Source organism: Streptopelia decaocto (assembly GCF_964273445.1).
Source record: "Streptopelia decaocto genome assembly, chromosome: 1".
Taxonomy (NCBI): domain Eukaryota; kingdom Metazoa; phylum Chordata; class Aves; order Columbiformes; family Columbidae; genus Streptopelia; species Streptopelia decaocto.
The window spans coordinates 84,111,664-84,125,332 of record NC_138663.1 but is presented as its reverse complement, the minus strand read 5'-3'; the positions used below and the strand labels follow the sequence as shown (position 1 = coordinate 84,125,332).

Sequence of the window (13,669 nt, the reverse complement as noted above, 5' to 3'; positions counted from 1 at the left end):
AGGTTCTCCTGCCCCTCTACTCTACCCTGGTGAGACCGCATCTGGAATATTGTGTCCAGTTCTGGGCCCCTCAGTTCAAGAAGGACAGGGAACTGCTGGAGAGAGTCCAGGGCAGGGCAACAAAGTTGATTAAGGGACTGGAGCATCTCCCTAATGAGGAAAGGATGAGGGAGCTGGGTCTCTTTAGTTTGGAGAAGAGGAGACTGAGGGGTGACCTCATTAATGTTTATAAATTTGTAAAGGGTGAGTGTCACGAGGATGGAGCCAGGCTTTTCTCAGGGACAACCAATGATAAGACAGGGGGCAATGGGTACAAACTGGAACAGAGGAGGTTCCACTCAAATAGGAGAAGAAAGTTCTTCTCAGTGAGGCTGACAGAGCACTGGAACAGGCTGCCCAGGGAGACTGAGGAGTCTCCTTCTCTGGAGACATTCAAAACCCACGTGGACACATTCCTGTGTAAGCTCATGTAAGTGTTCCTGCTCTGGCGGGGGGATTGGACTAGATGATCTTTTGAGGTCCCTTCCAATCCCTAAGATTCTGTGATTCTGTGATTCCTAGTCCGATGGCTCTCAATCCTTTCCCCTGCTGAGCTCAGGTGCCAAATCAGTTGTAAAAACAACATTCCTCGTTCAAAAGCTCCTTGCAGGGCTGAGGCAGAGGCGAAAAAGCGAGGCAGGTGCGGGGGGGTGGGCCGTGGGGGGGGGGTGGGTCTGTCGGTGGGAAAACCGGGGATCGAACCAGGGACCCTTACCGGGGACGCGATTGACCAATCCGCAGGTCCGGCATCCTGGCCGCTACACCAGCGTGATCCCACGGCGGTGGAACGCACGGCGCCCCCTATAGGCCGCAGAGCGGCGTGCGCGCCCGCTGAGGCCGCGAGCAGGTAGCTGTCAGCAGCGGGAGGTCTTGGGCTCTGTCAGGCGAGGGGCGGGTGGGGGGTGTGTGTTCGGGCGGGGGGCAGGTGGGGTTGTAGCGTGGTGGTGGGAGGCAGCGAGTCGGTGGGTGCCCCCCCGCATGGGCCGAGCTTAGCGGGCGGGCGGAGGTTTGTAGGGGGAGCTGTGGCGTCCCCCGGCGGTGGGGATGGCGGTAGAGGAGCGGCCAGGTCGCGGGACGCTGGTCCGCAGGGCACCCACTTCCAGCCCCACCCCGCCCACCGCCCCCCCGGCCTTTAGCCGCCGCGCAGCCACTCTGCGGCCTCTAGGGGGCGCCGTGCGTTCCACCGCCGTGGGATCCCGCTGGCGTAGCGGCCAGGGCGCCGGACCCGCGGATTGGTCAAATGGGTCCCTGGTTCGATCCCCGCTTTTCCCACCGACAAACCCCCACGGCCCCCCCGCACACCTGCCTCGCTCTCTCGCCTCTGCCGCAGCCCTGCAAGGAAGGAGCCCTTCAAGGAGGAATGTTGCTTTTGCAACTCAGCTGCCACCTCACCCCAGCCAGGGGGGAAGGATTGACACACAGCACACTAGGAATCCTTCCCACAAACCAACTCTCTTCCAACTCATCCTGCAATGCAAACTCATTCCTGCATTTCAAAATCAAGTGCAGCTAGAGGGAAGGCTAACCCAAGAGCCAGGAACCCACCTTTGCAATAGATCCAGCAGGGGAAGGGCCTTCTTAGCATGAGATGAATGAATCCTGGAAACTGAGGCAAGCGGCAGGCAGTCCAGAAAGCCTGCAGTACCCAACCCGTGAGGCACAGGGCAGGGAATTTGCAGCTGGCATTTGGGGGAGCGTATAAGCTTTTTGCCCTATTGCATGTGCCTACTTTTAGGTAGAACGTCCCGTTTCGCAAAAGCATTAATAAAACATGCTTTGCTGAGAAATCCTGCCTGAGCCGATTCTGTTGGCAAGATGATGGTTTCCTACAAGTCTGGGGGCTCGTCCGAGACTCGACGTCGTCATCTCGGGGGTCCCTATCGCCAAAGGACGGGAAGGCGCGCCCCGTTGATTTCAGTGGCCTTCTGGATGGTCGGTGGGGATTCCAGGACGGACGGACAGACAGAAACTGCAGGGCTGTAGGGACGAAGGCGGATCCCTGCAAACCATAGGCGAAAGGATAAAGGAAAAAGCGGGAAGCACGATACGAGCGAGCGGGCGACTTTGTGCGTGGACCAAGGTAAGAAATCAGACTGTTGAGTACTACCTTGGTGGTCGGGGGCATTCTGAGAGGAGGGACGAGGCGCAAGGAGAAGCCTCGGGACTCCGAATGGGAAATAGAAAGGAAAACCGGTACCATTCCTCCATACAGTCCTTTAGGGAGGATGTTAAGGTATCGGGGAAACGTGTGATGTACAAAAAGGAAGGATAAATAGAAAATGATAAAGTATTGTGTTTTGTCTGGAAAAAATAGTACTTGAGAGAGTGATATTCTGGCCAAAATACGGATCCAATGACAATTGGCTATGCAAAGATCTAAATTGGTATGTAAAAAAAACTGTGGGGCGTTTAAATCTTCCTCCACACCAGGGTGGGTGCGAGTCCCTCCCTTGCTGCAGTATGTTTTTGAGTGCAAAGTGTGTGGCCTGATCAGTGTAAAGTGCACATGAAAGCAGTGTTCGAGTCTCTCTTGAGAATGGGAAAATATCCTTTAGACATAAACCGTTGACCAAGTCTGAGACTAGGATTGGATCCAGCTGCACCTAAACTCCTCTCTGAAGGAGATTAGAAAGCAAGGGGCTCCTTCTGAACGTCGTGACTCAACGGAAGGGTGTCTCTGAATTTTTTTAGTGATGGGAAATAAAACTCGGCATAGAAAAGGGGACGCCCTTGGCCGAGGTATTGCAAAATCGGGAAAATATTTATGGTACAGCAAGTTTTTCAAGAGAAGCATGCAATGACCTTATATTGAGGAGACTGGCAAATTGTAACTAAAAATCACCTAGAAAACAGATGTCCTGGACAAATGAATTACTGGTACGTATAGGGTGATTTGGCATATGACCACCATAAAGAGGATGGTCGAAAACGAGTATAAAAACCTAGATAAAGAATTTTAGCTACAGTTGGGAGTAACTCAACTAAGGTGCTTGCAGAGCTGGTCTCTGCTCTCTGTATCACCTCGAGTCCCTCCCCAACCGTCTTTGTTGTCCTTCCTGCTTTTGCTGGGCTTTACCCTGGGATTGCTAAAGTTATTTTGCAGCGCAGCCAGCAGCAGATGTGCGTGTGTATGTGTGTGTGGGGGAAGAAGTGCGAAGCGGGGGATGTACATGTGAATGCCCTCCAGTGTTACAGTGTTACATGGATGCACCCCCTGGCACTCTGGGGATTTGATTATGTGAGGAAATCAAACTCTTAAGGGAAGATGGGGATCGATGAGCATCATTATTTTCTAATTTTGGGGGGGGGGCTATAATCCATTCTGAGCCGGTGTTAACCTGTTACTGAGAGAGCTGGTCTGTCCAGAAACATCATTTAAAAGAATGTGGAACTAACCCCACAGACAGGGGGAGACTACCTGGCCCTGGTGTGATTCTAATTGAGATTATAATAATCAAACAAATGGAGATAATTGCCAAACAGTGGTTAAAAATCTGATAAAAGCTTTTGAGGAGATAAGGGTAAACTGAAGGGAAGTGCAGGAATGTAGACAGAAGCCAGGGGAGCACCGACTGGGGAAGATTTTTGGAAAGCTTTGTGGACTGGTAGCAAGTGTGTTTGTGGATCTACGGAAGTACTTCAGAGAGCATGTGCCAGGTTGGCAGGAAGAATTTCCAGAAATTCTGAGTGTGGTCATGTTTGTGTATGATGGTTGGGAACAGAAGTGAAAAGTTGAAGCAGACTGACTGGTTGCAAGTGAAAGACTGGAAGGGAAAAGAACAAAACAAAACAAAAACGCAGAAGATTTAGACCAAACTCAGTGAAAAAAGTGAGAGAATGAGAGAAAATGGAACGCTATTATTGTGGAAATCTGGGATATTTACCCCTAGGGCTGCAACTGTTGAAAATGACTAAAGGAAGAAAACTCAATACACTTTGGAAAATCAGAGGGGCTGAAAATGGTTTTGGTGTTGTGGTGGGTTTTTTTGGTTTTTTGGTTTTTTGGTTTGTTTGTTTGTTCGTTTTTGTGGGGAAACGTGTTTAAATTGTAGAAGAGCATATAATTGGTAAAGTAATGGTGGTAATTGGTAATGAGGTCTAGTTTTTAGCAGAAACGGAAGCTCCCCTATCCCTTCTAAATTCTACCCTAAAAAGATCCAGAACTGAAGACAGAGTTGTAATAAATGGGGTAGCAGGGAGGAAGGAGAGACAATTATGAATAAATTCCTGTTTGTGATAATAAGAATTAAAAGCATATGGGGAAGGAATATATTAGTGGAAGATTCCCCAGCTTATATATTAGAGAGAAACCTTTAACAGGCTCTGGGTGTGGAAACACAGTTACTGCCTGGGGGGGTGACAAGGAGAAAATGTGAAAGATATTGTATTACCTGGAAGTTTGTGTTGGTTTTGGCTGGGCTGGAGTTAATGTTCTTTGTGGTACCTAGTATGGGACTATGTCTTTGATTGATGCTTAAAACAGTGTTGATAATACAGAGATGTTTTTGTTATTGCTGAGCAATGCTTGCACAGAGTGGAGGCCTGTTCTGCCTCTCACGCTGCTCCAGCAGCAAGTGGGCTGGGGGGGAAGCGAGAACCAGTGGCACACTTATCTAAGCTCTTAGACCCAGTGTCTCGAGGTTGGCCAGAGTGTGTGCAAGCTGCAGCAGCAACTGCTCTTCTGGGGGGAGAAAGCAGGAAATTAAACCCTGCTGCTTTCCTGTGGGGAGGTGGCAATGGGCTGCACCTCTTCATAGATGGGTCTTCAGGGGTAATTCAGGGGAAAAGACACAATGGGTGTGCCATCGTTGAAGGTGTGAGTGGTGAAATAAGAGAAACGGGAAGGCTGCCTAATAACTGGTCAGCTCAAACATGCCAGCTATAAGCCATCAATCAGGCACTGCAAATGTTAGAAGAAGAAGAAGGTACCATCCGTAATGGTTCTAGATACGCATTTGGAGAAGTGCACACCTTTGGGAAAATTTGGGAAGAATGGGGTCTAATAAACAGCAAGGGTAAAGAATTGGTTCATGAAGAACCAGTTGGTACAAGTGTTACGTAATCTGCTGTCACCAATAGAAGTGGCTGTAGTACATGTTACTGGATATCAGAGGGGCAACTCTTTTTGTGTCAGGGGAAGTTGGTTAGGAGATGAAATGGCCTGAGAAGCAGCCTTAACTTAGTTATTGCTTCAGGTTTTATCTCACGCCCGCCCGAGGTCCTGGCCTCACAAGAAATTCCAGTTTTCAATGAAATTCCAGTTTTCAATGCGCCCAGAAACCCTGACCTGCACCACAAAGGCAGCAGCAGCAGCAGCAGCAAGGAACACCGGGCCTGTGGGCGCAGCTGGCCTACAGCAGGGGACGGCCCTTTGGCCACTTCCCGGACGCTCTCCTGCTCTCCACCCTCCCAACCTCTTGCACACCCCCAGCCTCAGCGCTGCAGGAAAAAGAGACAACCTCACGGCTCCGGGAGGCCCGCACTCGCAGCAACAGCCACACCACAGCTGCAGTAAGCAACACCACTTTAGCCACCCCTGCCAAACACGGTGCTAGGCCGGCTGCCACCAACAACAGTCAACCCCGTCCCAGCCAGAGCAAGTCCGCAGAGGCAGTGGCACCTAGTCCACCCCGGGCAGAAGGCAAGAGGCAGGATGCCGAAAAACCAAGAAGATCAAGCCCTGTTCACTTGTCCTCACCACTAGCAGGACCCTGGCTGTGACTCCAGATGATTTGTGCGCTTACCGTCTGTCACCCTCCTCAAGTGACCGGTGTGGCCAAGTCTCTGTACGGATCCCTGGGGGACTGTGCCCTGGAAGGAATCCAGTCCAGCAGCACCAACCGGCATGTTCAAACGCAGCTTGCGACAAGGCCCTTCCTCTGCTTAGGAGCGCCGTCCTCCGGGCTTGCCTCTGCAGATGTCTTCTGCTCGACAATGCCCATCCTTGGCAGAACCTTTGGCTTCTGCTTCTCACCTAGGTGTCGAAAGAAAAGCTTTGAAGTGAGAACCAAACACGTTGCCACTAACCTTGCACTCTGTCCCCAGGGGAAAGTCGCTAATGCTGTCCGTCTTCAACACACCTGAGCCCAGATTTTAAACCACTCTTTTCTTTTTCAGAATAAAACCCAACAAGTGGGTGAGGGAGGTGACACTTAGGGCCCAGGAGGGATGGCAGGAAGGACGGAAGGACGGACGGAAGGAAGGAAGGAAGGAAGGAAGGAAGGAAGGAAGGAAGGAAGGAAGGAAGGAAGAGTTTGCATCTGGTTTGCGCCCCAGAGTCTCCCGTGGGTGGGCCTGGGCCGGTTGTGCCATTTGGGTGACGCTTGCTCCCAGGCCCCGAGCAGGTAGCTGTCAGCAGCGGGAGGTCTTGGGCTCTGTCAGGCGAGGGGCGGGGTGGGGGTGGGGGGGGATGTGTTTGGGCGGGGGGCAGGTGGGGTTGTAGTGGGGCTGGAGGTGGTGTGCAGAGGGGCAGGAAGGGGGGAAGAGGGGAGGGGGGTGTGCTCTTTGCTCTGGGAAAGCGAAGACAAGACAGGTGCAGATTCTTCAAGTGCATAGGAGCTGTGATTTATTTGTAGTTGTTTGTGAAACAGATGTGAAAAACTGGTCAACGACTTGGGCTTCTGCTCAGATTGGTAGCTAATACAACAGCTGCTTTTGCTGTTTGACGGGGGTTTTTTGTTAATAATTCTTAAATTCCAGTCTTAGACAGTGAGACTAGAGAAGCTCTTCAGGATGCCTACAATGTGACCACGTGCTGGCAGGAGTGGTTCATCGAAGCTCTGCTAATCTTAGTGACCCATTCATATTACAGGTAACAGGAACTAATGCTTAACTCTACTACTCTTATATGGTAGTATAAGTAGTCTACTCTTATATGGTATCTATTATGCTGCATGCATGTAATAACTCTTCTGAAATAGTGTGTTGGTCTTAGCTGTGTATGTTGTTTGCCATATGAGGCCAGTATGACAGCATTTTAAGGCTGCAGAGAGTTCTTTGTACTCTCTCTTGAATCGTGCTTGAGCTTCTCACCTGCTCTAATTGAAATAAAACAAAAAACCCCAAACCTAACAAAACCAGACGAACAAATCCAACCAACAAACCAAGCAAAAAGAAACAAAAACCAAAACCAAAAGCCTCTGGTTTTGAAATTATTTCAAGAAATGGCTGCTGGAGAGCTTATTTTCCAGAATTATTTTCCAGCTGAGGTATTTAGTTCTTTCTCCTGCTGTTCATGAGACAAGCTTGGAGTCGGTTTTGTCTAATCAATTCTTTGACAGGCAGTTGTGAAGGAGTGAAACGAGAGCTGTGGCTGCCAGTTCTCATCGAAGGTCTGCAGGGTGCGTGTGCCTGCTGCCCTCTGCTCAGGGCCAGTGAGTGCAAGGGGCTGTGCCAGTGCGAGCTGAGTTATAGGAGTCAAGTGCAGAGCTTATTACACATTATTACCTTACACATAATATCTCACAGCCCATCTTCACCAATGTTCACATGTCCTTTCTGTGCATTGACCGGTAAAGGTGGGGAACACCTCCTTTTTTTTTTCTTTTTTTTTTTTAAATATGCACAGGTTTCCTCATATGTGGCTCTGAGATTTCAGCAAGTACTTGCTGGCTACGTGTCGTGACATCTCTTTTCTGAGAGGGAAAACGGAAAATGAATTTACCAGCAGTTCTGTTGCCCCTGATCTGTGGAAAATGAGTCAGGCATCCAGTGAAGGACACTTTTGTCCCAGTTTGTGTATTTGTCAAAACACTTGGAGTAGGAGAAGACTAAGAGATCCAGGTGACTTGCCAGTCAGTGGGAGAGGTTTTGTAGTCACCAAGTAGATGCAGGACTAAGACCTTGAATTTCTTATGTCACATGCTTCTATAATGAGATTTGGTTTCAGCTGCTATCCTGTGCTGTGATTATTGTCATAATTGTGCATATTAACATTATATTAACTCAACTATGTTGCGTGCTGAAAGGATGCTGTAGGAAAGACTTAACTACCATTAGATCTGTTGACTGTCTTCACAGCAAACTTGTTTTCCTCTAAGCCGTGGTGTCAAACTCATTTTCCCTGGGGGACACATCAGCCTCGCGGTTGCCTTCAAAGGGCCAAACGTAATTTTAGGAGTCTAGAAATGTGACTACTCCTCCATTTATACAGTCCTAAAATTGCATTTGCTACAAATGAGTTTGACACCCCTGCACTAAACATACTTTGTGAAGAGGCTGCAAAGCGCTTTTTGCATTTTGGCAAAACCTGTGGATCTTTCAAGAGGACAAAGCCCCTTTCTCGCTGACAGAGTGGAGGCCGTGCTGATGAGGCAAAGGGGGGAAATGGATGGGCTACAAAGGTAACGCCTCTGTCAAAAGAAAACCTTATCCATCTGTTTGGGCTTTTAATAAGTACCTCGGAGTGTCAGGACATGACCCTGTGTGCTCACAGCAGCTTGTGTAGTTGTTGTGTTAACGTCACAGGGTCTGAAAATTAATTCAGTCGTGATGTCTTTTTATTTGTCCTTTCAGCTTTCTAACTGGTAACATTCTTCAGTGAGATGCTATAGGAAAGACACATGTGAACAGCTTTGAATTTCCTCAGAGTATCCAGTTGCTGCAGAGGGTAACCTACAATGTTCAGGTCTTTTGTGCTGGTGCCAACGTCAATGAATTAATTTCATTTCTAATGCATCATGTGTAAGTGTGCACTCAGTTATCTTCTCTCATGGGAAACACCTGGCTAATTTTCTAAACTTTCTGAAGGCCATTAGCATATTGCACTAACCTGGTCTCCAGAGTGAGCTGTGGCATTTTTCCTCCAAGGTAAACAGAGGTTTTTCTTTGCAAACCATGTTGTTACAGCCTGTCAAATGCAGTGGTTGTGGGACTTTCAGTGACTGGCCTCTTAGCCCACCTGCATATCCCAGGGAGCTGTCAAAGAGAAGACCCAGGGGAAAAGTCATGCTTGTCATTAGGAACAGACTTATGTTACATTAAAATGCCTTTTGTGCAAGGGTCCTTGTACGAGATCTAGTGACTCTTAAAAGCACCTGCAATAAAGGACCTTTGATAGTGCTGGTCTCTGATAGACTTTTTTATTTTCCAGATGTGCTTAGTTAAAAACTGCCCACACTATGGGGATTGCAATCGGAATTTTGCTTGGCTTGGCAGAATGGTGTCTAGTTAAAAACCAAAACAATAGCACACTCCCCTGCCCACCCCCACGGCAACAAAGTAGAGTCCACCAAGCACCCCACCCTCAACCCCCAAATTCTGGTAACTAATTTCTGGATGCTTTAATTAAAAGTCTTTGTTTGACTTCCTGGAGTTTTCAGTCAGACCACAGAAGATGAGGTAATGATACCATATTTAGGACTCCTGGCGAATCTCCGTCATCACAACTTACCTGTTCAAACTAAGATAAAATCTTTGGTAAGAGTTTTGTTTTTGTGGCACGACCCTGGCTTGAGGGCAAGAGAGTTACTGGACTCTGGGGAATTGCCTTAGTATTTCTTATGCTCGTTTTTGTGGGACCAATAGCCCTGACCTGTTTGTTCTCCAGAGCTGGTGGTTGTTTCTCCTGTACTGGAGAAAATAACCAGTAGAACAGGCGGTTGGGTGTTCTCTTTCCTTCTCGACGTTTCTGTGTTGTTGCACTAGCTTGTGTTAGGCATTCAGTTTCTGCAGCTGTTCTCTGCAAACGAAGGATGAATTTAAAATTTGAGCATTCTTCCTTTGATAGTCTAAATGTTGTTAACACGTGAGGACTGTAGTTGGATTTCTGGTAAGCTGCCTGAACTTTGGCCGACAAAGATCTCAGTCTATGAAAGGATAAATCAAGAAAATGTCACTGATGTTGATGTCAGGCCAGGACCCTTGAATACTCATCCATGTCTGAGCTGCTCAGTTCCTCTCTCTGCTTGAATCAGTGCCAAGGTGAGTTATGGTTCAATTCAGAAATGCAAATTAATCTACATGGCACTGAATGTGACACTGTTTACCTTGGGAGAAAGGAGGGGGAAGGAGAAGGAGGAACTCTTGTCAGCTCTGCCCACTGAGTAGAGAAGGAACGGGGGTCAGTGTTCAGTGGTTCTTTTCTATTGGAGACATAAGCAAAATGACCTTCTCATCTTTCTTTAAAATAATGATGGCATTTATTGGCTTATTCTTTTTTTCCATTTTTCCTTATACAAGTTCAACACAGACTTTAGTCATTGACATCCACACCCGTGTGGTGCACTAGAAGACTAAAGTAGATATCCTAGAGAACATTGCGCTCTGACGCCAGGGGGAAGTCGGTAACGCCATCCCTCTGCAACACACCCCTGAGCCCAGATTTTAAACCGCTCTTCTCTGTTCAAAAAAAAAAAAAAAATCAAGCGGGTGAGGGAGGTGACACTTAGGGCCTAGAGCACACCACCAAGCAGGTGTCCCTGGTGGCCAAAGGCTGGTACCAGACTCTGTCACCCAATCTGCTTCCAAAACAGCTCCTTGGGAAACAAGAAGCAACCTGTCATTCCTTTCATTTTTGGGGACTCCATGTGAAGAGCAGCTGCAGACAAGTGTTTCTTTCCTTTCTTTGCAGACTTCTGAAGGTGTTCCAGAGAGGATCTTCAGAATATTGAAGGATTCAATATACACTTACAACAAGCCAAATCAAAGACTGATAACAAACCTCCGCTACCCAGTAATGAAACCAAAGGCTTCACAAAGAGGCCAGAGGTTCCAGTCAGGAAAGGACGACATCTATGCAGGTGAGAAACATAGCCCTGCCTTAGTGGTTTTGGGCTGTTTTTTTTTTTTTTTAAACAAATGCATTGACAGGTGTGAGGTGAATAGTTGCTACGTGTCCTCTGAGACCAGCTTGCATGGGCAGCAGTTCAATGTCCTTCTCCTTCACGTTCACTGGAAAACTGTTATCCCCAGCTTGCAGTTCCACACCCTCACCCACTACAAATTTGCAAGTTAACATTGCGAGAGACGCTGAAGGCAAAGCAGGACATTGCCCACAGCTCGCTCCTTCATGGGTGTTGGTGCTTCCAGGCTAGGGAAGGCTGAGGGCCTGGGTTAGGGACCGATTAAGCAATCTGGACATCCATAAATCCATGGGTCCAGATGGGATGCACCCGTGGGTGCTGAGGGAGCTGGCTGGTCATTTCTAGGCCACTCTCCATCATCTTTGCTAAGTCATGGGAAACGGGAGCGGTGCCTGAGGACTGGAGGAAAGCAAATGTCACTCCAGTCTTCAAAAAGGGCAAGAAGGAGGACCCGGGTAACTACGGACCGGTCAGCCTCACCTCCATCCCTGGGAAACTGATGGAACGACTTATCCTTGGTGCCATCTCAAGGCATATCAGGGATAAGAGTGTCATTAGGGGCAGTCAACATGGCTTCACCAAAGGGAAGTCGTGCTTGACCAACCTCATAGACTTTTATGAGGACATAACCAGGTGGACAGATGATGGTAAAGCAGTGGATGTGGTCTGTCTTGATTTCAGTGAAGCATTTGACACGGTCTCCCACAGCATCCTCACAGCTAAACTGAGGAAGTGTGGTCTGGACGATCGGGTAGTGATGTGGACTGTGAACTGGCTGAAGGAAAGAAGCCAGAGAGTGGTGATCAATGGGGCAGAGTCTATTTGGAGGCCTGTGGAGTCCCTCAAGGGTCGGTACTGGGACCAGTACTATTCAATATATTCATCAATGACTTGCATGAGGGAATAGAGTGACTGTCAGCAAGTTTGCTGATGACACCAAGCTGGGAGGAGTGGCTGACACGCCAGAAGGCTGTGCTGCCATCCAGCGAGACCTGGACAGGCTGGAGAGTTGGGCGGGGAAAACATTAATGAAATATAACAAATGCAAGTGTAGAGTCTTGCATCTGGGCAAGAAGAACCCCAGGTACTAGTATAAGTTGGGGAATGACCTGTCAGAGAGCAGTGAAAGGAACCTGGGGGTCCCGGTGGACAGCAGGATGACCATGAGCCAGCACTGTGCCCTTGTGGCCAAGAAGGCCAATGACATCCTGGGGTGTATTAGAAGGGGGGCGGTTAGTAGGTTGAAAGAGGTTCTCCTGCCCCTCTACTCTACCCTGGTGAGACCGCATCTGAAATATTGTGTCCAGTTCTGGGCCCCTCAGTTCAAGAAGGACAGGGAACTGCTGGAGAGATTCCAGCGCAGGGCAACGAAGTTGATTAAGGGACTGGAGCATCTCCCTAATGAGGAAAGGCTGAGGGAGCTGGGTCTCTTTAGCTTGGAGAAGAGGAGACTGAGGGGTGACCTCATTAATGTTTATAAATATGTAAAGGGTGAGTGTCACGAGGATGGAGCCAGGCTCTTCTCAGGGACAACCAATGATAAGACATGGGGCAATGGGTACAAACTGGAACACAGGACGTTCCACTTAAATAGGAGAAGAAACAACTTCTCAGTGAGGCTGACAGAGCACTGGAACGGGCTGCCCAGGGAGACTGAGGAGTCTCCTTCTCTGGAGACATTCAAAACCCACGTGGACACATTCCTGTGTAAGCTCATGTAAGTGTTCCTGCTCTGGCGGGGGGATTGGACTAGATGATCTTCTGAGGTCCCTTCCAATCCCTTGTGTGATTCTGTGATTCCTAGTCCGATGGCTCTCAATCCTTTCCCCCGCTGAGCTCAGGTGCCAAATCAGTTGTAAAAACAACATTCCTCGTTCAAAAGCTCCTTGCAGGGCTGAGGCAGAGGCGAGCGAGCGAGGCAGGTGCGCGTGGGTGGGACGTGGGGGGGGGGGTGGGGGGGTGGGTCTGTCGGTGGGAAAACCGGGGATCGAACCAGGGACCCTTACCGGGGACGCGATTGACCAATCCGCAGGTCCGGCATCCTGGCCGCTACACCAGCGTGATCCCACGCCGGTGGAACGCACGGCGCCCCCTATAGGCCGCAGAGCGGCCTGCGCGCCCGCTGAGGCCGCGAGCAGGGAGCTGTCAGCAGCGGGAGGTCTTGGGCTCTGTCAGGCGAGGGGCGGGTGGGGGGTGTGTGTTCGGGCGGGGGGCAGAGGGGGTTGTAGCGTGGTGGTGGGAGGCAGCGAGTCGGTGGGTGCCCCCCCGCATGGGCCGAGCTTAGCGGGCGGGCGGAGGTTTGTAGGGGGAACTGTGGCGTCCCCCGGCGGTGGGGATGGCGGTAGAGGAGCGGCCAGGTTGCGGGACGCTGGTCCGCAGGGCACCCACTTCCAGCCCCACCCCGCCCACCGCCCCCCCGGCCTTTAGCCGCCGCGCAGCCACTCTGCGGCCTATAGGGGGCGCCGTGCGTTCTACCGCCGTGGGATCCCGCTGGCGTAGCGGCCAGGGCGCCGGACCCGCGGATTGGTCAAATGGGTCCCTGGTTCGATCCCCGCTTTTCCCACCGACAAACCCCCACGGCCCCCCCGCACACCTGCCTCGCTCTCTCGCCTCTGCCGCAGCCCTGCAAGGAAGGAGCCCTTCAAGGAGCAATGTTGCTTTTGCAACCCAGCTGCCACCTCACCCCAGCCAGGGGGGAAGGATTGACACACAGCACACTAGGAATCCTTCCCACAAACCAACTCTCTTCCAACTCATCCTGCAATGCAAACTCATTCCTGCATTTCAAAAACAAGTGCAGCTAGAGGGAAGGCTAACCCAAGAGCCAG

The 13,669-nt window shown here is 49.9% G+C and overlaps 1 protein-coding gene across 1 annotated transcript; it reads left to right on the top strand.

The window, feature by feature from the left end:
* Positions 1-1,300: 1,300 nt before the first annotated feature.
* On the top strand, positions 1,301-13,268 carry LOC309452946 (uncharacterized protein; the record flags this gene model as incomplete). The annotated part of the gene is made up of 6 exons (XM_082076050.1): positions 1,301-6,039; positions 6,157-6,383; positions 6,739-6,850; positions 9,360-9,456; positions 10,610-10,778; positions 12,874-13,268. Exons 1-6 carry the CDS (start codon positions 5,957-5,959, stop codon positions 13,266-13,268), a joined length of 1,083 nt encoding a protein of 360 aa, XP_081932176.1. The 5' UTR covers positions 1,301-5,956.
* Positions 13,269-13,669: the final 401 nt, after the last annotated feature.